This window comes from Epinephelus lanceolatus, chromosome 21, assembly GCF_041903045.1.
Source record: "Epinephelus lanceolatus isolate andai-2023 chromosome 21, ASM4190304v1, whole genome shotgun sequence".
Taxonomy (NCBI): Eukaryota; Metazoa; Chordata; class Actinopteri; order Perciformes; family Serranidae; genus Epinephelus; species Epinephelus lanceolatus.
Window position 1 is genome coordinate 26528135 of NC_135754.1, and position 26271 is coordinate 26554405.

The following is a 26271-nucleotide window of genomic DNA, read 5'->3' on the forward strand; positions in this document are numbered from 1 at the left end:
TCATACTGTCATACTGTCATACATACCCTGGTATACTGTGATACCGTGATACTGCCCAAAAGCCTATTATGATTAATGTAATATTCAAAGCTGCACCAATTAATATGTTCAGAAACAACAGATTGAATGTAATGTGATAGGGGCCGCTTATAATAATGGCCCATGAGAAAATATCACCCAACTGTGTGTTTTAGTCTCGTTCAGGTTGAATTTGTTTTGGTTTTATGTCTCACAACTTTGCTTTTTTGGTTCAGGGTAACCGCTCTCATGATTTCCAGCCATTACAGCTGCAAAAAAACAGCTGTTTTCAACCAAAAAGTTGGTGACTCACTGGTGAGCATAGATGAGCATTTAGCAACAAACCAAAACAGCTAAAAGAAGAGTGATTAATGGACTTACATTTATTGGATTGCCAGAAACATGACTCCAAAGGAATGCTTATGCTGCTCCATGTTTGCTGGATGTGTATTAGGCAGCTGTTTGCAAATGCAATTGTCATAAACGACTTTGTACGGTGATAATATGTTGATTTCACGCTCTTCGGGGGCCAAAAATATCAATTGAGAATGAAGAAAGAACAAAAATCTAATATTAAAATAACTAAAATGTGAATTTTGTAAGTCATATAACATCTTTATTCAGCTAAATAGACATCTGAACATTTTGTTTTGTGCTTTTGTGTGCAACTTGGACCCTCATCCAAAGTGGCAACCCTGTCTCCAAAAACGTAGATACTACTAACAAAAGAAAATTGGACTGGAAATAAATGTTACCAATAAACACAATCCATGCGGCACTTACATTTCATCCAAATCATATTTGCCAAAACACTTCAGTAGAATATAAACATAATTCTCTGGAGACAGGGTTGAAAAATGGATTTGGCTATCAGAGCCCAAACCTATGCGGCCTAAAAAACAATTTCTTATTCAGAGGACATTCAAGACGTGGACCCAAAGCCTTGAAAGCCTTTGTCTATTTGGCCACTTTCCATATCTGTACCTAGAGGTGTACTGAGAGAGAACTATCCATTATAGCGAGGTAAAAAGGTGCAAAGAAAGGACAGCCCATTACATGAAATATGAAATTTTAGTGTAGCGAGGAGGAGCAGAGCTGGATTTAGTGTGCCGAGTTAATGCTACCACCTCATGTTTCTTTGATGAGATCATGACTATGATGCATCGACATAAAGGATATGAATAGACTTTTTGTGTCTAAGGTTTCTGCAGAGAGAAATGAGAAAGAAAAGTGCTTACACCTTCATATCTGGAATAAAAAAGATTAATAACTAATACCCAGATTATCGTGGGAGGCAACCCCGGGTGTGAACATTACATTGTTTATTATATGCATTTATTATTCTAAGTTAACTCTTTAATACTCATGCGAGGGAATCATATTCCCAGTAGATGGCTTTTGTTTCAGCACATGGCACTCATTTATTGTATTGTGGACTTTAGTGAGAAAGGGAGAGGATGTAAAACAGACAAGAGGGAACTAAGGAAGGGCTGACTAACGCTGAAGTCACTCCCGGCAGTACCTTGCCTTTGACACACAACTGAACCCTCTAGATCCCTTGCCCAGATCACTATATCAGTCTCCTCCCTGCCGGCAGGACAAATAAATTAACTACGGATCAGTCTCAAAAGATCTGGCCGTTTCCAGTAAAAAAGACCCTCCCATGAAGAGCTGACTGTGGTCATGACAGAGGAATGAGAGGAGGGATGGAGGTTGAAAGATGTCCGTTAGTTCCCACTCACACTGAGCAGGTAGATACAGGTTACTGGCAGTGATCCTTTGGTCCATCCATTTAATTTTTAATTCACCCATCCATCAAGTGCAGGATTAATTAGTTGATTAATCAGCTAGGTGCTCGACAGAAAATCAGTAGGAAGTCATTAGAGTCAAACGTGAGGCAGAAACACCACCTGGTTCAAGATAATCAAATGTGAGGACCTGCTTCTTTCCTCTGTTTTATAAAAAATTAAATTTGAATATTTTGGGCTGTTTAACAAAACAAAACAAAAAAATATCAACATAAAGGACTAGGCCTGTCAAAATAACTACTTTTGTTGGACGATATATCGACCCAGAAGTAATTGTGATTAACCATATAATTGTCATTTTGAGACCATTTTAGGTCACTGATATAATAACAATATACTAGTATAATAATGCAAGTAGACCCTTTCAAAGAGCAATGAACTTTCAATTCTGAAGAATATTCACACATTGGAATTGGATACAAAAAGCCCAAATTTACTCTGTTTGAGACTTCATATTAAATTTGACAAACAAAACCAAGTGATGCCTCTTGTGACTGAGGGTGTTTTCACACCTGCCCTGTTTGGTTCGGTTCAATCGAACTCAAGTTCATTTGCCCCCTAAGAGCGGTTCATTTGGGCAGGTATGAACACAGCAGTCGCACTCAGGTGTGCATCAAAACAACCGGACTGAGACCTTCTTGAAGAGGTGGTCTGTTACAAACAAACTCTGGTGCTGTTCATTTGTGGTGAGAACGTGTTCCAACCTGGATCTGAACCAACTGCAGTCACATGACACATTGTTTGGGTTAAACACGAGCATGTTACAGTCCTGGAGGATTATTAATGTGCACCTCCTCCTGTACTGCCTTAATATGCACATTCAGCACATCCAGTGCATCAAAACATTGTTTTCTAGTTGGAGCCACGCCTCGTTTTCAAACTGTATGGTTTGACTAAAATGAACAATGACAGCAATATAGTCCACGATGAGCAGCGCTAAAATCAACCTGCGTAGTTGTCCCTCCATTGAGACATTAGAAAGTGTCGCATTTATCTTGCAAGTGTACTCTTCTTCAGTGTTTGGTTTACTTCCTGGATTTTTCCAGCAAGGAAATTCTGACCACTCCAAAAGTGCAGCTGCAGGCTACTGGTAAGCTACACTGTGTTGTCTCTGAAGCATCTTATAATGGTCGGGAAAACCCTGCTGTTTATTCCTGCCTCATGGTGGCTAAAATGTTGGTGAAATTCTTATGTAAACACAACAGGCGATATCAATACAGCAAAATGATCAAGATTATGTCCATATATCGCAAGATGAACGATAACCGAATTATCAAGCCAGGCCTAATGAGGGCATCGTCTTGAGCTCTGGGAAAATGTGATGCCATTTTTCATTATCCTCAAATATTCTTCAGACTTAATCTTGATAAAGAAAAAAAACAGTTGCAGCAGCCCTACACCAATTAATCCGTCCATTTAACCATCCTTTCATGCCATGTACTTGCTATATAAGTTGTGGCCACACTGAGCTGACCGGCTACAACCCCTTCATTGTCTTCATGCTATGGAATGGCAGCGATTGTGATGAACTGGCCGAGCCCAGCCAGTGACGGTCCAGCTCTGGTCTCACAGCAGTCTCAAGTGGAAAATATTGTTCATTTTACTGTGTGGGTTGGCCATTATTGAATTATATTAATCTCCTCTTTTGTGGATTTCAGCATAAGTAGGCCAGGCGTTCTGTACACAGACCTCACAGCATGTCTATTATTATGCTTTCTGGGTATCTGAACAAAAATTAGACGTTTAATTGCTTTCCAAACTGCAGATGATCAAATCACTGGAATCAGGGGAGCAGGTGGAAGCTTTGAGGCATAAAAACTGTTCCACGTGGTGCGGCCATATCACACTCATTTATTACAGTATACTGTACATGTAGTTCCCGAACATCATGCTGTTACTAAACCTCAAAATAAAAATCCTTCCATAGAGGGATATTTATGGATCCCTGGAAGACGTTTTCAAAGAGCCATTGTTTTTGAAAGCAGAACATATGTTGCTCAGGAAAAAAAACAAATGAGCTGAATGAAGATGAGAAATATTCATCTTAGCACTAAAAATTGTAAGAAGACCAAAACCCAACCTTTGATGTAATTAACATCAAGGCAAAAAAGGAGGATTTGTTTAAAATTCAACCCAATTGCAAGAATAAACACTGGCATTGTACATTCCTGAAAAACACTGATATGTTACATATGCATGTAGCAGATATGTTGAAATTTTATGTCTCAGCAACACTTGTGGTTAATGTGTGGTTAGGCTTTGGCACAAGAACCACTCTGTTATAGTTAGAAAAGATAATGTTTTAGCTAAAATACCCGGTTTGGGGGGGCTAAAAAGGAAACACAAAAACAGTGTCTCGACAATAAACTTCTGGTTTTCACACCATGCCGGCAGGAAACATTGTCTTGGTAAACGACCACATTTCACTGCAATATCCCCACTGGAAATGCAGCAATGTCTCTGTAAAACCAGCTACTTCTCCTGGGACTATCATGGCTAGACATGCAGTGATGTCTCTGTAAAACCAGCTACTTCTCCTGGGACTATCATGGCTAGACATGCAGTGATGTCTCTGTAAAAACAGCTACTTCGCCTGGGACTATCATGCCTGGAAATGCAGTGACGTCTCTGTAAAAACAGCTAATTCTCCTGACACTATCATGACTGGAAATGCAGTGATGTCTCTGTAAAAACAGCTACTTCTCCTGGGACTATCATGCCTGGAAATGCAGTGACGTCTCTGTAAAAACAGCTACTTCTCCTGGGACTATCATGCCTGGAAATGCAGTGACGTCTCTGTAAAAACAGCTACTTCTCCTGGGACTATCATGCCTGGAAATGCAGTGACGTCTCTGTAAAAACAGCTACTTCTCATGGGACTATCATGACTGGAAATGCAGTGATGTCTCTGTAAAAACAGCTACTTCTCCTGGGACTATCATGGCTGAAAACGCAGTAGTTTCTCTGTAAAAACAGCTACTTCTCCTGGGACTATCATGCCTGGAATTGCAGTGACGTCTCTGTAAAAACAGCTACTTCTCCTGAGACTATCATGACTGGAAATGCAGTGACGTCTCTGTAAAAACAGCTACTTCTCCTGGGACTATCATGACTGGAAATGCAGTGACGTCTCTGTAAAAACAGCTACTTCTCCTGGGACTATCATGACTGGAAATGCAGTGACGTCTCTGTAAAAACAGCTACTTCTCCTGGGACTATCATGACTGGAAATGCAGTGACGTCTCTGTAAAAACAGCTACTTCTCCTGGGACTATCATGACTGGAAATGCAGTGACGTCTCTGTAAAAACAGCTACTTCTCCTGGGACTATCATGCCTGGAAATGCAGTGACGTCTCTGTAAAAACAGCCACTTGTCCTGGGACTATCATGCCTGGAAATGCAGTGACGTCTCTGTAAAAACAGCTACTTCTCCTGGGACTATCATGCCTGGAAATGCAGTGACGTCTCTGTAAAAACAGCCACTTGTCCTGGGACTATCATGCCTGGAAATGCAGTGACGTCTCTGTAAAAACAGCCACTTGTCCTGGGACTATCATGCCTGGAAATGCAGTGACGTCTCTGTAAAAACAGCCACTTCTCCTGGGACTATCATGACTGGAAATGCAGTGACGTCTCTGTAAAAACAGCCACTTCTCCTGGGACTATCATGACTGGAAATACAGTGACGTCTCTGTAAAAACAGCTACTTCTCCTGGGACTATCATGCCTGGAAATGCAGTGACGTCTCTGTAAAAACAGCTACTTCTCCTGGGACTATCATGACTGGAAATACAGTGACGTCTCTGTAAAAACAGCTAATTCTCCTGAGACTATCAGGCCTGGAAATGCAGTGATGTCTCTGTAAAAACAGTTACTTCTTCGGGGACTATCATGCCTGGATATGCAGTGATGTCTCTGTAAAAACAGCTACTTCTCCTGGGACTATCATGACTGGAAATACAGTGACGTCTCTGTAAAAACAGCTACTTCTCCTGGGACTATCATGCCTGGAAATGCAGTGACGTCTCTGTAAAAACAGCTAATTCTCCTGAGACTATCATGACTGGAAATGCAGTGACGTCTCTGTAAAAACAGCTACTTCTCCTGGGACTATCATGACTGGAAATACAGTGACGTCTCTGTAAAAACAGCTACTTTTCCTGGGACTATCATGCCTGGAAATGCAGTGACGTCTCTGTAAAAACAGCTACTTCTCCTGGGACTATCATGACTGGAAATGCAGTGACGTCTCTGTAAAAACAGCTACTTCTCCTGGGACTATCATGCCTGGAAATGCAGTGACGTCTCTGTAAAAACAGCTACTTCTCCTGGGACTATCATGACTGGAAATGCAGTGACGTCTCTGTAAAAACAGCTAATTCTCCTGGGACTATCATGCCTGGAAATGCAGTGATGTCTCTGTAAAAACAGCTACTTCTCCTGGGACTATCATGACTGGAAATGCAGTGATGTCTCTGTAAAAACAGCTACTTCTCCTGGGACTATCATGCCTGGAAATGCAGTGACGTCTCTGTAAAAACAGCTACTTCTCCTGGGACTATCATGCCTGGAAATGCAGTGACGTCTCTGTAAAAACAGCTACTTCTCCTGGGACTATCATGCCTGGAAATGCAGTGACGTCTCTGTAAAAACAGCTACTTCTCCTGGGACTATCATGCCTGGAAATGCAGTGACGTCTCTGTAAAAACAGCTACTTCTCCTGGGACTATCATGACTGGAAATGCAGTGACGTCTCTGTAAAAACAGCCACTTGTCCTGGGACTATCATGCCTGGAAATGCAGTGACGTCTCTGTAAAAACAGCCACTTGTCCTGGGACTATCATGCCTGGAAATGCAGTGACGTCTCTGTAAAAACAGCCACTTCTCCTGGGACTATCATGACTGGAAATACAGTGACGTCTCTGTAAAAACAGCTACTTCTCCTGGGACTATCATGCCTGGAAATGCAGTGACGTCTCTGTAAAAACAGCTACTTCTCCTGGGACTATCATGACTGGAAATACAGTGATGTCTCTGTAAAAACAGCTACTTCTCCTGGGACTATCATGACTGGAAATACAGTGATGTTTCTGTAGAAACTGCCACTTTTCCTGGGACTATCAGGCCTGGAAATGCAGTGATGTCTCTGTAAAAACAGTTACTTCTTCGGGGACTATCATGCCTGGATATGCAGTGATGTCTCTGTAAAAACAGCTACTTCTCCTGGGACTATCATGACTGGAAATACAGTGACGTCTCTGTAAAAACAGCTACTTCTCCTGGGACTATCATGCCTGGAAATGCAGTGACGTCTCTGTAAAAACAGCTAATTCTCCTGAGACTATCATGACTGGAAATGCAGTGACGTCTCTGTAAAAACAGCTACTTCTCCTGGGACTATCATGACTGGAAATACAGTGACGTCTCTGTAAAAACAGCTACTTTTCCTGGGACTATCATGCCTGGAAATGCAGTGACGTCTCTGTAAAAACAGCTACTTCTCCTGGGACTATCATGACTGGAAATGCAGTGACGTCTCTGTAAAAACAGCTACTTCTCCTGGGACTATCATGCCTGGAAATGCAGTGACGTCTCTGTAAAAACAGCTACTTCTCCTGGGACTATCATGACTGGAAATGCAGTGACGTCTCTGTAAAAACAGCTAATTCTCCTGGGACTATCATGCCTGGAAATGCAGTGATGTCTCTGTAAAAACAGCTACTTCTCCTGGGACTATCATGACTGGAAATGCAGTGATGTCTCTGTAAAAACAGCTACTTCTCCTGGGACTATCATGCCTGGAAATGCAGTGACGTCTCTGTAAAAACAGCTACTTCTCCTGGGACTATCATGACTGGAAATGCAGTGACGTCTCTGTAAAAACAGCTACTTCTCCTGGGACTATCATGCCTGGAAATGCAGTGACGTCTCTGTAAAAACAGCTACTTCTCCTGGGACTATCATGACTGGAAATACAGTGACGTCTCTGTAAAAACAGCTACTTCTCCTGGGACTATCATGACTGGAAATGCAGTGATGTTTCTGTAGAAACTGCCACTTTTCCTGGGACTATCAGGCCTGGAAATGCAGTGATGTCTCTGTAAAAACAGTTACTTCTTCGGGGACTATCATGCCTGGATACGCAGTGATGTCTCTGTAAAAACAGCTACTTCTCCTGGTGCTATCATGGCTTGAAACACAGCAATGTCTCCGTAAAAAATAACAGCATTCTGTTACACTATCCCCGCTAGAAATGCTTTGATGTCTCGGTTTAAAAAAAGTTTTTAATAGCACTATACCAGTGGAAACACAGCAATGGTACCATAGAAAACAACCAGCTTGGTGACTTAAATGCTGCTAGAAAACACAGTGATGACTTGCTGAAAAGTGTTTCGCCTAGGTGCCACACCATCCACCATCCCCTCCACTTCCTGGTGACAAAGTCAGCTCATATACTACGTCCCTTTAGAAACTTTGATATGACACGTATGAAACGCACAAATGTAACATGTCCGTGGCTTACAGCAATGAACAATCCATTCATTCATTCATTCATTTTCCATAGCCTCTTGTCCTGTTAGGGGCTGCACGGTAGCTGGAGCCTATCCCAGGAGTGACACATGGAGACCATTCACGCTCACATTCACACCTACAGGCAATTTAGAGTCACCAATTAACCTGCATGTCTGTGGACTGTGGGAGGAAGAAAGAAAACCCACGCTGACATTGTGGAGAACATGCAAATTCCGCACAGAAGGGCTCCCCCACCCCGGGTTCAAACCAGGAACCCTCTTGCTGTGAGGTGACAATGCTAACCACTGTACCACCATGCCACCCAAAACGAAAATGCCAACATTTATTCTGGCAACTGGGCAGTTACAATTATAAAGTACAAAAAGCCAATACTGTAATATGTGCAATTACTTCATGTAGGGCATCTGTGCAACACTGCTTGTATGAATCTGGGGGTGATATTGTATGTTAATTGTAGTTAAATTGTACATGTGTGTGGCCATGTGGTTTGTGTTCTCTGGAATGTGAAAGGCAAACTTCTCCTAAGGGCGACAATAAGAGCTAATCTAATATAATATTTCACAGTCAGAGTGACTTCTAAGGTGCACTCGGATGTATCTTCTTGCAGACCTGCGTTACAAATCATTTTTTGGAATGGTCTGAAGTTTATCCATTATAGAAGACTTGAGCCGTTTCCTAAAACTGAGTCTGTTCCCTGACCTCTGTGTGCCTTTTATTTCATCAAATATGAATCTGCTGGCAGAGAACAAAAATGGGCCCGCTCACCTGTACAGGCTTCTTTATGCATGAGACTACCCACTTACAGGCCATTTAAAAGTGGGTCTAACTGCGGTTTGTCTTTACTTCCTTGCTGACCCTAATAAGAGCACAACGAAGCAGAACCCGACGAGAAGAAGCGCTCCATAGAAGCCCAATGTTCATAAGAACTGCTGGGCGGTGATGGAGAATTGTGTCAGCCTTAAACATAATTTAAAAAGAAGAAAAGAAAAGGGTGTTAACATACCGTGAAGTTGTGAGAGCCTGTGACCGCAATGCCATCTTCCAGGTAATGGGTTTCTGTATAGTTACTTGCAAACAGCCCCCTAGAAAGAATAAGCAAAGACAACAAATGCTCATGAGGGACATTAAGGAGCTTCTTCATCCTAACAAAAATCAATCACAATGTCTTAAGCCAGACTTGCATGGAAGACAAACAGTCTGATGTGATTTAAAACATTACCTGGTTTCATAGAAATTGAATTGAGCAGCTGTAGGCACCAAGAAAGAAAACTGATCAGAAAAGAGGCTGCTGTGATGTTTTCTATTAAGCCACTTTCACACCACATGCATGCACCATGAAGAAGCATTCAATATCAATCCATAACTCATTCCATGTGATACGGTAGAACAGTCATTAGTTTACACATTGCAGACAATGGCAAGTAACAAGCAGATGGACATAATAGTACGACCTGATAAAAACGCGAATAGGGAGCTTATGTTGACAGGAAAACAGTGAAGAAATCATTTTTAGTTACAGGCGGGAATCAATAATGCTATAAAGTGACTCTCTGAGGTTACCAAGTGATCCATTTACAGTTTATATCTAGAAAGCACAATAAATCAATACAGAGAATCTCTACTGCGGTCAGACAGAGGCATTTTACTCTCTTTCTCCCTGCTTCTGTAAGAATGGATAAAGGAGAAGCATAAATTCAGGGGTCACTACCATGGGAAGATTACCACAATACTCTGGTAATGTGGCACCGTCTGCCAGCTCATTTATCTCCATCACTGCAAACTCAAGGCTCTTACTGGGAGGCAACTACTCCCTGTAGTCTTTGTCAACATGATGTTATTGAACTCCTGAGTGTGTAAAAGTACGTCTCATGAATATGAAAAAATGAAACTTTAGGCATTGTTTGTGTGTGAAGTTTTAAATATTGCAAAGAGTATCATCTACTGTGAAGTCCAACATGTCTGTAATACCATCACCACGGTAAATGTGCTGTACCCGCATCATGGTCATGTGGTAATTTGTCGAATGAGACATACACGCTTTAAAAAGAAGTTTCAGCAACTACTGGTATTTTATACAAAAATTGTTGACACAAGGTTCCACTGACTGTTGGTAACATTAAATTAATGGACAACCTGATGCAATGCCAACACACAGGTGCCTAAAACTCATTCATACTAAACATACAACACAGGAGTGAATTATGCTTCAAGATTTTGATGCTTATCAGTTGTGCTGTGGCTCTGGGTCACAAATGGAATCCACTGCAACGGTTTAGTGTGTACTGCAGCTGCTGTCCAAGAAGTAGCAAACTATAAACTCTTCAGAGTAGACTTTTCAAGCCTATAGGGGAGTTGATTTATTATATGACACCCAAAAGATAGATTTTTGGTTGAGTACACTACATAACTGCCGAACTGTGCTGACCTGTCACTGTAATGACAAAAAAAAACCCATCACTGTCACAGCCAAACTACAATCATGGCTGCCCTCCTTGTCACCTACGAAGGTTACTGAGCACTGCTCCTTTGTCTGGCGGAGGGAAGGACACTCAGCAGGAGGGAGAGGATCAACGGCAGAAATAGATCAACAAATGAGCACAGATCCGAAAGAGCTATGTAGACCCCTCCTGGGTTGATTATTAAAGCACGAGCATGTGTATTTGTGTTCATGATTTGCACATGCCAGGATGAGCGTCCATGTATTGTACATACAGCGAGTGCATGTACAGTGTTACACTACAGGACACCAGCAGATGGTTGGCTGGTGTTAATCCACAGCAGAGGAACAGACCTCAGCAGGCAGCTGGATTCTCTTACTGACCTCACCGCTGACAACCCAGCTGGGAGTGTCAGCTGTAACAACCCGGGGAGGGGGGTTATTTTGTTTGGGAGCTGTCAGCATGAGACACAATGCTTCCCCGCCCTCTACTCCTCTGCAGAGCCAAAGAGCTGGTAATAATCATCGGATCAAAGCGAGGCCAAAGAGTAGAGAGAGCCAAATAAAATGATGTGTTTCTTCAGTCTTAATTAGGTCTGCGCTCTTGGTCGGACACATAACCTCAACATCTGCCCACAACAGACAATCCAGTGTGGTGACTGTGTGTGTGTGTGTGTGTGTGTCTCACTGCTTGTCCTGTAACACTTTGGGAGGGTTTAAAAGAACATACTGCAGACACCCATGTGTCTGCAACACAGAACCAAGAAACCACACCTTAGTGGGTCTAAAACATGAAACAAACCGTACCTTCGTCCACCTGAAATTGTTTCAGGCATTCCATGTGAATATAATGATTATGTCATTACTGGCATTCTTGCACTGTTAACAATGGTAGAGGAGGAGAGCTAATATTCATTTATGTCTTTGCTGTTTGTATGAGTGTTCTCCGATAGAGTGCTGCAAGACGAGTCCGAAAACTCAAAAATTAGTTAGAAGTTTTGATCTTCCAGTTCCCTTGTCTCAAAGTCAAGAGGTTGTTTTGAACGGGTTTTTGGTTAGATGCCAGAAATAGGGTCTATGGTTACAACAAGCTTCAGAGATTTTCAGGTTTTCCTCTAAGACATAAAATGTATCAGTAAATACTAGTGATTAGTGAATACGAACAAATAAGTCTATTTGAACAACTCTTTTTCATGTCTGCTATGTGCCTGGGTCAGCCTGTCAATCCCCGACTTCTCCCACTCGCCTACTTACTGTTATCAGATCTGCCTGCTACAGTAAGATGCAGCTGATTTGGAAATAAGTGCTTGAAACTTCTGCCGGCCAAGACCAATGGTGCATGCACGTGCTGCTTGGATGCTCATTCTTCCAACTTTTGTGTTCATGAGCTTTTAGCTGTAATGTGGAGACAACATGGAGGCTACAAAGAAGATGTGCTGTATTTTATTGCTCAGAGCGTTTAAACAACTCGTTATTCATAAAGAGCAAAGGAAACCGATCAGGTGCGCCATAAAATATGATCGGGAACTCATTTCTTAGATTTTTTTGACACTGCATAAATGCAGCACAAGACTGTGGAAGTTACTGGGACATCTGCTACTTGAACCTCAGAGAACGACAGATTGTTGGTCACTGACCTTTCTGTAACATTATATTCAGCTTACGTAGCCTAAATACATACACGTGGGACACTGAATCAGTGCATTAAAATGAATATTTACCTTTATGAGTGTTAGCTTATTCAGGATGACTGGTTAATGCTTTACAGAAAAGTGCTGTTGAACATGCATGTACTATATCTGAGTTACACAGATAAAGTGACAAGTGTCAGAACTCAAAACGTTCAATACATTTACATGTATCAACTGGAAGGAACGATATTGCTGTAGCATTGCACTGCCCATCACTTGAAAATACCCCACTTTTGAATTCTGAAGCTTTTACCCGTCTTAAAAAAAAGTGGTGGCTTACAAGTGGTTAAACAAGACTACAGAGGTTGTTGAAGACATTAAACGTCATCAAGCAAATTAACAAGTTTAGTGGTCGTGACGTCGTGCGACCGTAGTGTAATTTGTTAAAATCCATTTTACAAACTTTTTACTTCTAGCAATTGCATTTATGCTTAAAAAAATCACAAAACTTCTACGTTTCATAAGTTTTACCACAGAGCTCATTTTCTGTAAAAATCCAAAATCCAATGGAAAATCCCAATGGCTTTTCGTCGAGGGAACCAGGGCGATGTTGATAGACAGATTCTGCATATGTATGCAGCATCTATAGGCAACAGGACAAGATTTTGGTATTGGAAGTGTTCTGGTTTACAGATAGACTGCAAACTGTCCGTGGAGATAGGCAGAACGCTTCAGCTTTGTGTGACAATGATTTAGATTTATTTGTGTTTTTTTTTTTTTGTTTTTTTTTTTAATGTGCCTGCATGTCTCTTTATAGAAATTAGCCAAAATGGCTGGCACACAGAAAACGAAGTCTTGGCTCGGCTGTCTGTTGGCTACACCAGATTAGCCCTTGTCCCCAGAGGCTTTATTATCGTCAGATTAGTATCTGATGGGTTCCGAGACTGGAGCAATGTTGGCTTCTGGGTTTGCCTACAAAAAAAACGTCATCCCTGCAGCACTCTATTTCCTGCATACAGACATAGTCAGTGTTGGGGTTGTCACTTACATTGCGTATCTCCCCACAATTCAGATGTGTTCCTCTGTGTGAATGTCAGGGTAATCACTGGTAAGTGGAGCTAAGGCTGAATAGCATGCAAATGATTTTCATTTTTTTAACCTGGGGTTTTTTAGTTGCATGTGACTGGTATTTTCCCACAACCCTCTGCCTGGAAGACAGAGCATCACTCATGGAGCAACATCTCATCCACAACTTCTTTGTAGCCTGCAGCTGTCTATGATTAAAATCCAGTTTTGTTTGTTTAGCAAGTGCAGGGCAACAGCCGACCTCCGTGGCGAGGAGGACTTATCTTTGGTGGGGTGTATTTCCTGGAGCTTCATGTTATGTGCTGTTGGTTGTAGTAGGTGTTTCAGACCGGAGGTATGATGACATATTTTTCACAGTGGAAAGAGTTTTAGTATGACCCCTTGCAGCACTAGTGTTCTTGTCATGTTTCCTCCAACAGAATCAAAGTAATTTGAATAATTTCCAGCCAATAAGGTAAGCGTTTCCATCTTCCAAGCTAGCTTGCTGCAATGATTACGAAAATGAGTCCACTGATCTGATGTTGTATTTCATATTAGTAATGATGTGATAACAAAAGTAATGTTTTAAGGAGTTGTTTGGTTTGGGGTAGTCTCTATATACAGACTCTACATTCAGTGAATGTAGAGTCTGTAGGCAAACCCCGGAGATCTTGCCTCCGGAAGAAGAGCGGAAGAGCCCTGATTTCCGGTTGTAGGCTGTTTGTAGTCCGCATGATATTGACCAATCACGTTTGAGCCGGCTGCAGTTGTTGCCAGGTTAAACGGTCCGTGTGGTGAACTAACGAGGCGGAACATAATTGGCTGCAAACTCTGAATCCATCGCAATGGTTCAGCATATTTACTTATATATAAACAGAAGTCGGAAACAGATATTCGCCTCCTCTGACCAAATCAAACTGGAATGCCAAAAAATCGGGGGTCTGCCCCCAGAGGCTGTATCGCCGTCTGCCGGAAGTCAGACGCCAAATACAGCCGATGGGTTCCGAGAATGGGTTTGGGGTAACTGTAATATTATCACTGAAATGTTATTAGCAATGAGTTACACTACTCGTAACTGGAAAAAGTAATATTATTACTAGTAACGCATTACTGCCCAACATTGGACATGGCCAACACTGGCCTAATAGAAACAGGACTGAGAGGGCAGTGGTGGCCATGTCTGTCCCAAACAGATGACTGATCTGGTCACTGATGGACCACCAGTAGCAAATGAGAGGCCAGCAGTTCTAAATGAGAGGTTCGTCACGATCACTCTTCCGTTTGAAACCTATATCCTAGCAATCCACTGCAACTGAGTCGACTTGTCACTAGCATTCCTAGACTGCTAACTCACATAGTCTGTAGCTTTATAGCATACATCATAATGGGTGCCAAGATTAGATTGTTTCCTGGCAACGGTGGTTAACCCTTGTGCATAATGGGGAAAGCATGTCCCCCCCCCCCCATTACACTGAAAGCAGAATAGGAAGGAATCTTTTAATGGTCAGTTTGAACAGAAGGGATGATTACAGCAATCAAAACATGTTCCAATGTTTATATGGGCACCTGGCTATTGTTTAAAGACTTGAAAAATGTTAACCTATCCTTAAATGGGCTAGAACATGATATGCCATCAAATCAGAGTTTTACCTTGCACTTACACACATGCAAGAAAACACCATGCAGGAGTACTGTTTACATCACTGAGTCAACACACATATACAGAAAACCTTCCACCCAGCCGACAGCACAGGTTCATCTCAACCCAGCTGAGCGATGAGCCACCAGACAACTGCATCATGCGTCTAATTCCACAAGCCACCCGCCCTGCCTGGTAGCAGCAGCTCACTGTTTATCAATCAGCGGGAAGTTAATGAGGCATGGGCGGAAGGAAGGGGATGGGGGTTGCGCCCCCATTTAAAATGCATTACCCACAGGACAGGCCACCAGCAGGGCTCAGTCTGACTGACAAGGAGTCGGCATCACGGTGAGGCACCATGAGTCAACAGGAAGATGCCACGTTACGGCTGCTGATGCCACCAAACATGTCCCGAGAGTAGGCAGCCTGACACCTACACAACCACGACAGAACATAATGACTGCAAGTGTGACACAACAGGAGGCAAATATTACTGAGATTTGTGCTACGCCTGCATGAACTTGTGTTAAAACTCTGGCAGAGAAATATCTGTTAACTCCTCTGCGTCTTTTAGACAGGTGCAATACCTGTAATTACAGTTATGTTTATGTCTTGTGGTGCTGTCTCCAGGCTGCACAGGACAAAGTAACTTTTTGAGAGAAAATATATTAGCTTGGGGAATAGAGTCAGATTAGCCTGTCAGTAGATTTGACAACGCCGACAGAAAGACAATGAAGTCACTTCAAGCTAATCCTGGATGCCAGTCACTAAATGCCACTTCTGTTCCTCCTGCATTAAATTATAATATTCTTTCTGTTGTATCTCAGTTCAACATTGTCAGCCTCTTCTGCCTGTCTTTGTATAGGGAAGTAACACCCGGATTTCGCAGCGTCTTATCTAAATGGAATATATTCACATATAGACATAAATGTCAAAGCTTACTATTCAAAGACAATCCCTGTTCTGAATGTTCTAAAATACGACCGAGCCGACCTTGGAAAATTAATCTCTTTTCTGATTTATCAACAAATTCCATCACCCTTTTACATGTGGTCTTCATTGCTCCGCTTTTATACAAGTAAAGCAAACATTGCAGTGTGTGAGATATATTAATTGTAACAGGCTTGATGAATTGGAGTTAGTGCTTAATCAATCAACAGCAAACGGGAGGTCTCATTTGGAGGTGAGTGCTGCATATGACCTAGAAGGTAAGGTCCTTTACAGCATATAAACAGCTTTTATATGCTAATGTAACAAAGGTTCTGTATTGACTATGACACACAATTGCACATCTCGTCATCTTCTTCTCGTACTAAAAACTCCTGATGTGATTATGGGAAGAAAAAAAAGAGGATACAGACATACCGAGAGCTGAGCCAAAGTTACGCACAGACCGTAAAAACACAGTCTCAGTGGGGGAGAGGAAAGTTTATACTGCTTGGGACAGTTTAGAAAAAATCTTGGGGGAACAACAAAATGTTGAATTGATTATGTGACAGCAGAAAGAATAACTTAATTGTGAGAAAGACAGTGTTCCCTGCAAAACAGCTTGCCCATGCTGTAGGCATCCAGCCCAGTCCCCAGAATAAATTGTGCATTTCTGCAAACCATGGATATGCTACATTTGTACGTTGTTATGTAGCTGGTATGTTGAAATTTTAGGTTTCTTTATGATTTAACGACACTGTGGTTAACATGTGGTCACATTTAGGCATAAAGACCACTTGGTTATGGTTAGGAAAAGATTATGTTTTGGCTTAAAATACCCAGTTTTGGTGTCACAGGCTCGCCTAGAAGTGCAGCAATGTCTTAGTAAAAACAATAGCTTTATGTTGCACTATCCCTGAAGGAAATACAGTGATGTCTAGGTAAAAAACAACCACTTTTCATTTCACTATCACAGGTAGAAAACCAGCAATGTTTCTGTAACAAACATGATTTTTTGGCACTATCCCAGCAGGAAACGCAGCAATGTCTTGATAAAAAACAACCGCTTTTCATGGCACTATTCTGGCAGTAAACGCGGCAATATCTCAGTAAAAAACAACCGTTTTCTTGTGCCACTATCCCGGCAGGAAATGCAGCAATGTCTTAGTAAAAAACAGCCACTGTTGGTGGCATTGTCCGGCAGGAAACATGGGAATGATCAAAAACAACCGCTTTTTGTTGCACTATCCTCGGTGGAAAAGCAGTGATGTTTCTGTGCTTTTTGTAGCACTTTCCCAACAAGAAACGCAGCATTGTCTGGGTAACAAACAACCGAATTTCGTGGCATTATTCTGGCAGTAAACGCAGCAATGTCTTTGTAAAAACATCACTTTTCGTGGCACTATCCCTGGTTGAAACACAGCCATGGGTTGCTAAAATACAACCATGTTTGGTGGCTAGAAAAAATGTAGGAAACACAGTGATGACTCACTAAAAAACAACCTGTTTTGTTGTTTGTTGGTCTCAGAAAGCGGTTTGCAGCTTGGCAGCTTACCTACTCATATACTACATCACATTAGAAACATTGATATGACACATGTGAAATGTACAAATGTATTTGTGGTTTAGAGAAATGCATAATGACAACATTTTCTCCTGCTGACTGGGCTGAGGCATCATGTATCTGTTCTATTTGGCAGAATATAAAAAGTACATTTTTCAGTCCGTAGTCACAAAAGGTTTTTCAACCTCAAGCTCTGCAGGACTCTCCCTTTTCTCTTGATATGGTATCCAACCAAGTATAATTGAGCGAAGAACAGGTTAGTGCTCACACACTGTGTGGCAATAATTGGAGTATTCTAAAAAGTACATTAACATCATTTTTTGGAGTGCGTACAATGAATATCCCTAATTGACGTGCAATGATCAGTGCATTGACACCGCAGCCTTCATTACCATTGTTGGAATACAAGCTGGATCAATGTGCAGCGATTTCCCACTCACAGGCTCCGATATGTCTCATTAAACTCAGACAACCTAATCAGGGACTTCTGGACAAATCCTACAGTTAACTATGATAAATGAGAAGCTAGGCATTAGGCCTTTGGAGAGCAAGTAGCTCTCTTGCACTTGTATGCCCTGCCCTGTAATGGAAAGTTATTTAGAACAGATGTAAATATAAACATTTAGAGCAGATGAAATCATCATCAAAGAAATACGTTTCTCGTAAAACCTAATCTAGGAGCCCCAATTAGTACATTACATTTCAACGGAGAGACCCGTGAGGCAATGTGGTAGTAATAATGTCCCCTCGCTTTCATGTGGCAGGCGGCAAGAACCCAGCTCCGCGTGGAAAAAGTGGGATCATGTGCGTGAAACCCTACAATAGTGCAAACGCCCCCCCAAGCCAGAAAACCTTGTCTCAGTGTTAGTAACATTCTTTTTCCAGGCGCAAGGGAAGAAGGCCAGTCTTCCTGGCTGTGATCTGTCTGACATCAGGCAGTGTTGCAGGCCAGTGCCAAGTAGAGCAGAGAAGCAGAATTCCCCCTGCTTACCCTGAGCTCAATGCAAGTCCCAGTCTTCACAAAGCATGTCATGAACAGAGCCGTTAGAGCATGCCAGCCAATGATTTCTGCTCAAGGAGGAGGGAGGAAGGGGGGAAAAAGTCAAGGCAGATGGTTTTGACTTTATTCATATAAGCTGCCATGTTCAGTAGCGAGCTAACTTGCAGCTCAGTGGCGCCCCAGGCTCTGAGACCGCCACTCAGTCCAGCACGATGAAGAAAAAACACACAAAATTTAATCTTTGGCTTGTGTCAACAAAGCCAGTTGTGCTAAAAATACAAAAAAGAAAGCTTCTCATGTTTGCTTTACACAGAGGAAGCAGGTTGGGCTTTATCCTGATTTAAACTTATCATAACAGCCTCATTATGATTCTTTACACCTGTGTGGCATCCCAGGGATGGTTAATTGGTCAGCGAGATGGTCAAACAGAATAGCCATTAGCAGCAGTGGCACGCAATTATTGCAGTGACTGTCACCTAGAGATTGATGTGGTTAAGCCCAGGCATGCCCCGTGAAATCAATAAAGTGTCATCTCTGTGCAATGTCTGTGTGATGGATGACTTCACAGGATCCTAATTACAGAGACTGGATGATGAATACCACCCCAACAATGGATAAGATAATTGGAATTAGGACAGAAATGCAACACTAATATTTGATAAAGTGTGAAGTTAATGATGCAGACGACACACGTCTGTTAGTTACTATCAAAATAAATAGATAAATGTTTTTTAGTTTCTTAGAGTACAAAAAGTACACCAGAGATGGTCCACTAACCAAAAGATCCGCTGCTGTGTATTTTGAAATAGATACAGTCTGCCATCCTTACTTGGATGGCTACATATAGATCACGACTACAACTATGCAGCAGGAAAAGGCTGAGTATGTACATCAGGTAAGGCAGTGTGATCAATGGACCAAGAAAGAGAGGAAGCCCAGAGAGGAACCATGTTTTTGATCCACATCTCCAAGAAATGAAGTTAATTTGTTGACTTGAGTTCAGGAGCAGGGCCACGCCTCAATCACACCTCTAACTACCTGCCAAACCTACCTATACCTGGTCAACCCATCCTCCTCTGTTTGTCTCAGATTTCTCGACCCACCTTCCCTTTCCGTTCCCTTCATCCATCATCCTCCCTACCTCATACCTTCCAACATTCCTTCATCCTCTCTTCCCTTCTCCCCTCATCTCTTCTTATTCAATCTGGTGCATACCTCTTCCATGTCTCATTCTAGGTACCATCTGGGGGGGGGGCGGTAATCAGCTCAGTTGGAAAGGTGCCCGTTACGGAACCCCCACACTGAGTCTACCCCTGCCTGATCTCTAGTACATCCTCCCAGGTCAACCCAACCGAAGACATGTCTCTTTCACCTTCTCCCCCGACTTACATCCATTCACCAGAATTACAATTAAACATTTAAATGACATATTGTTGGAGCGTGGTCCTTGCTAGTGAACACATATCTTAAGTCTGTCTAGACTGGAGAAACGACAGTATTGGTCCTTTGTTAAAACCCATAGAAAGACCTATGTGAGATGAGCTCCTTTGGTTTTGAGAATAATGACTCCTTAAGTAGAAAAGGTGGAAGTGGTGTGATACAGTTACACCAACACAAAAGCTCTTTGGCTAGAATTCAGAGTGTATGTTGGATGGTGACCATGACCACAATCTTAAAGGAAACCTAATATGTTCATTTTCAGGTTCATACTTGTATTTTGGGTTTCTACTAGAACATGTTTACATGATTAAATATTCAAAGAACACCTTATTTTTCTTAAGCTGTCTGTGCTGGAACACCTGTATTAACCCTCCGTCTGAAAAGGCTCCATTTTAGTGCCAAATCCCCACCCAAAAAAGCAGTCTGCTCTGACTGCTCAGTGTTTCCGCGTCTTCTACATCCGCCCCAGTCCCCCAGGAAGTGCTCTGGGCTTTGAAGCCAAATTTCACTGTGGCCCGAGAGTTTAATACATCCGTGACATGATGCCACGCAACCCAAAAAGACCTAAAAATGGGGCGAAAACACTGCTGTAAATCAGGGGATACATATTTTTGAGCATCACAACCCTGACAGAATGACTTCCGATTTTATTTGGAACATCTAAGAGAGCTGCATAATTAAATCGTTTTGCTCCCATTTAAACCGGAAGAAGCCGTCTCGGCCAGCAGAAGTCTCAAGTGCTCCCCTATGGGCCACATAGCATGGAAGCAGTTTTATACACAACTTTTTTGAGCTTCATACGCCACTGAACAACTTTCACACAAATAAACGGGCCCCATCTCCACCTGTATCCAGTTCTCTTTATACACTGCCTGGCCAAAAAAAAAGTCACCACCAAAAAAAAGGTCATACACTCTAATATTTCGTTGGACCGCCTTTAGCTTTGATTACGGCACGCATTCGCTGTGGCATTGTTTCGATAAGCTTCTGCAATGTCACAAGATTTATTTCCATCCAGTGTTGCATTAATTTTTCACCAAGATCTTGCATTGATGATGGTAGAGTCTGACCGCTGCGCAAAACCTTCTCCAGCACATCCCAAAGATTCTCAATGGGGTTAAGGTCTGGACTCTGTGGTGGCCAATCCATGTGTGAAAATGATGTCTCATGCTCCCTGAACCAGTCTTTCACAATTTGAGCCCGATGAATCCTGGCATTGTCATCTTGGAATATGCCCGTGCCATCAGGGAAGAAAAAATCCATTGATGGAATAACCTGGTCATTCAGTATATTCAGGTAGTCAGCTGACCTCATTCTTTGAGCACATACTGTTGCTGAACCTAGACCTGACCAACTGCAGCAACCCCAGATCATAACACTGCCCCCACAGGCTTGTAAGGTAGGCACTAGGCATGATGGGTGCATCACTTCATCTGCCTCTCTTCTTACCCTGATGCGCCCATCACTCTGGAACAGGGTAAATCTGGACTCATCAGACCACATGACCTTCTTCCATTGCTCCAGAGTCCAATCTTTATGCTCCCTAGCAAATTGAAGCCTTTTTTTCCGGTTAGCCTCACTGATTAGTGGTTTTCTTAAGGCTACACAGCTGTTCAGTCCCAATCCCTTGAGTTCCCTTCGCATTGTGTGTGTGGAAATGCTCTTACTTTCACTATTAAACATAGCCCTGAGTTCTACTGTTGTTTTTCTTCAATTTGATCTCACCAAACGTTTAAGTGATCGGCGATCACGATCATTGAGGATTTTTTTCCGGCCACATTTCTTCCTCGAAGACGATGGGTCCCCACTATCCTTCCAGTTTTTAATAATGCGTTGGACAGTTCTTAACCCAATTTTAGTAGTTTCTGCAATCTCCTTAGATGTTTTCTCTGCTTGATGCATGCCAATGATTTGACCCTTCTCAAACAGACTAACAACTTTTCCACGACCACGGGATGTGTCTTTCGACATGGTTGTTTAGGAAATGAGAAGCAACTCATTGCACCAGTTGGGGTTAAATAACTTGTTGCCAGCTGAAAGATAATCGCCCATGCAGTAATTATCCAATAGGAGGCTCGTACCTATTTGCTTAGTTAAATCCAGGTGGCGACTTTTTTTTTGGCCAGGCAGTGTACTTCCATGATATGTACTCTCTAGAGTATAGTGGAACTTTCTGCCATGAAAAATTGCCAATAAAAGCTTCTGAGCCTTCACGACTGGACATGTTGCAACAGGAATATGATCAAAATATACAACATCTGCAACAAAAAATACAGGCTTCCCTGATGTTAGCATATAGCTACACGTAGCAGTGTACGTAATGTAAAGTAGCATGCCTGGACCATATAAAGAAATCTGCCACAAGTGAACGTCAGCTTGTCTCCTTTAACATAGCAGTTTCAGTCACTTTAACTTAATGACACTTTAACCAAAGTGAGGGCAGACCACAGAATGCTCATGAATTGTTTTTGGAATGGTCACGTGGGTCATTTATGGAAGGGACAGACAAGGAGTGTCACGAGTAGTTGTTTTCTTTCTGCTGTCCCTCAACACAGTTACATCCCGTGTCACATTAAGCACACATGCTGCTGCCTCATCATATTATGGAAACACTCTGTCTCTTGCTGCACCACAGTTCAACGTGGAGTGACACATAGGCCAGCCATTCCAGTCTGACAAGCACAATGAAACCTTAATAAAATAATAAAAAGCCACATTTGTTTAACTTCTCACTGGCTGTCTGCTTCTACGACTTTGCTCTACATATGGGCGTGTTGCAAGTCACAAAGGCCTAACTACAACCAGCCTCAAACTGGATAACTACAGGAAAAGTGCAACTTTGAGTCACATGTTTTCGCACACAATTGTCCGTTCCCTCTTTTGTTCTTTCGCCTGCTGTCACTTGTTGACACGCGACATCAAGTCACATCTGGCTCTCGTGTGTTTTGCTTACAACGTGGTGTTTGTCACCCAAACACACATACTCCAAATGAGACAAACTGTGTCCTCCAAATCATGTCCTGCTCACTTATGAATCTCAGCAGGGTGAGCTTCTTTCATGTCTTCTATAAAGATATTAGTATCATCTTATCGCTCATGACATCACAGTCCCCACGGACAAGAGAAAAGTAATCACATGTGACTAAACAAAGGCTGTTGATTGACACAGTGTGAACACTAAATGCTCCAGGTTCAGGTTGGGTGGAATATGAAGCTTACATATTTCTTATGCTTGCAATTAGACAGGTGATAACAATTAAATCTAAACTGTAGGAAAACAAATAAAAACTGAAAAATCGTGACAGTTTTACCTAGGTGGGTGTTTTCACTTCTTTCTTTTTGTGGCACGGGCCAGTGACATTGTTATCTGAAACTAATTATGCTGGGTGCCAAAGCAGCAGTCTCTCAAATCGCCTTTGTTGCTATGGATCACTGGAGGGGAGATCCTTCATCCTGCTTTCTACTCCTATCTGCCTCCGGGGCTTCTGCTCCTCTGTGGCAGAAAGCGTGCCTCTACTCTGCCTCTTCATCTCCCGCAGGACGAGCTCCGCTTGTGTGTCAGCGTGCGGGGGTGTGGGAGAGATGGAAAGAGAGAGTGTGTCCCTGCTTGTGTGCAGGAATCACCCAAATGTGCTGGTAGCTCGGTTTGATTTATGCACATCTGTGTGGGAGCATGTGCGTGTGCTTGTACACATGCAGGCATCACCGCATGTGCTGTTTCCACAACGAGGACCATGTTTGTGCTACACACACATCAGGCTCATGGCTTATAGATCATGCAACACATTCTTTTCTTTCAACACTATCAGCAGACCACAACACTCCCTGCCTGATTTCCTAAACTACTTATTCAACCCTCGGTACATCCTGCACTGGAAAATCAGGAAAGCATTACAGGACTGTAATGCTTTCCTGAAGTATTCTGCAAACTCTCAAACAAAATGTTAAAGGGCCAGTTCACCCAAATTACAAACAGTTAACTGCTGTCTACCAAAGATATAGTCCCAAAAAATATGGTGACAGTGAGGGGCTCTAGTTTCCCGGTGCAGCGCAGGGTGGCGCAGGGTGGCGAACCCCGCGCAGAGCTAGTTTCGAGCAGCGCAACCTGAGGCACACTCAGTTTGGTAGTTTGGCCGACTGAGGTGCGCTGAGATGGGTGTGGCGGCGCAGCAGGGGGAGGTGTCGACAGAACCAGCTTGGCGCAGTGACAGTTTCGTGCCAAAAGGCTTCGCCGAAGGTGCGCTGAAAGCTTGCCAGCTGAAACCACATCTACTGTCAGCGCAGGCGGAGCGCAGCTGGTGTAAGCTGAAGTTTGGCTGACTAGCGGACAGTGTGCACACATCACCAAAACCTCACAGGCAGGTTTCCAGAATATCAGGCACATTAACGATGCAATAAATACCCAAAAAAACACTATTCAATGCAACTATCTGCAATCAGCACATAAATGTATCTCTATATCGACTGTCCCGTCACATATGATGTCAGATCAAAGGCGATTGGCACTGTCTGGCACGTTTGGCACGCGTAATGGAAACCCAACCTGATTTGATTAACAAAACTAATGAGTTCACATCCCTCTCAGCCAACCACAAACAGCCACAGCATCAGATAGGGAGTATATATTCAGCATCTGTCATCTTAGAAAAGTCAAAAGAAAAGAAACAGAGTGAGACTGCGAGAGAGAAAGAGAGAGCGCGTGCGCGCATGAGAGAAACGCAACATTGATTTACAATTGTGGTGACCTCCTCCCAGGCTGCCTTTGTATCATCAGCCCGTGGAGGTCTGCTCACAGTTCCGTATATTCGGACACTGCGAGCTTGGACCTCCTGGACCAAAACATCAGTTTCCTCCTGGGAGAAGTTTGGCTGTATGACGCTGCTGCTCTCTTCTGCCATGGCGAATTGAGTCAACTCTCATTACACCTTTGCGCAGCGCATTTAAGGGCAAGGAGAGGGGCTCATTTGATTGGTGTGATGTGTGTAAAACCCACTCCACGCCTTATCTCCTCCCTCTTTCCGACTTGCGCAGGTAGGAGGGACGGAGGTGGGACAGACAAGTAGCTGCGCCAGGTGCACGGTGTGCCAAACTTGCAAAATCTGCCTGGCCACACCCAGTTGGCGAAGCGCAGGTGCGAGGCCCCCGCCTCGCCCAGTCTGCGAAACTAGAGCCCGAGGTGGGGACACAGTTTCAGGAAAGAGATGCTGAATTTAAACATTACAATATTGTGGGCACCACAAACCTCCATTGTATTGGGGTGGAGCTAGAAATCTAATTTTGATATTCATGTCTTCTAGCTTGTAGCCAGTCTCAGAACCCATTACATTTTGGGGCAACGGCCAATATTTCAGGATTTGCAATGTAGCCAGCGGATATTATGGATATATTATTAAATTTCGATATTGGACCCCAAGATGGGACCTTGCAGTCCAATGAGAATATCTCACCTGCGGTACTGCAAAAACGTTTCTAGCTTCCGGGTTTACTCCAGCTGTATGCGGCCAACTGAACATGCCAGTTTCTCCCGCTGGGTCCACCCGCAAGTCCCACTCTGCACACGGACTTAACATTGTGATGACGTCATAAATTTTTTAATTGCTTTTCCTGTCTAAAGGAAAGTTTTACAAATATAAAATTCTATGAATCAAATATTCAAAAGAGGAATGGTCATAATTCACCTTGTGTGCAGTGCGAGATGTCCAGTCAACAGTTTCACAAATGCTTTTTAGACAGCTGGAGATTTTCCCAGAGTCCACTGCAAAAAATTGGAAGCAAGTCTCTGCATCATTCCTGGGGGCCTGGTAGATATCCCAGTCAAGACTTCTTCTGTGCCCTGGTCATTTCAGCTAATCTCTTTAAATAAATGTCCACATATAAATGCAGATACATTTTTAAAAAGCTAATAAATAGCTAAAATGTCAGACGACAGCTGATGGGTTCTGACACTACATTTCGGTCAATGCATTCTGCCTCTTATGCTCCTCACACAAACTGTCTACCTGCTGCTCAAATGTGACTGACCAGGACTGGTCTCTCTTGGGGGGACCCAAATTATGTCAGTCGGATCGAATTTGGCTGTTCAATACGAATATTTGACTGAACAAGCCAAGTTAGCCCTCCAGGCTAATGCAGGATAAATACGCTAATGACAGATCAGAAATCGGCAACGTTTTTTGCCAACAGTAGATATCAAGCAACAGCCAAAG

General features: G+C 42.8%; 1 protein-coding gene across 1 annotated transcript in view; it reads right to left on the bottom strand.

The window, feature by feature from the left end:
* Positions 1 to 26271, bottom strand: part of adam12a (ADAM metallopeptidase domain 12a) — a 124506-nt gene that overhangs the window by 54732 nt on the left and 43503 nt on the right. The window contains exon 4 of the mRNA XM_033610620.2: positions 9366 to 9444. Within this exon, the coding sequence (XP_033466511.2) occupies positions 9366 to 9444 (79 nt within the window). The remainder of the gene's footprint in view (positions 1 to 9365; positions 9445 to 26271) is intronic.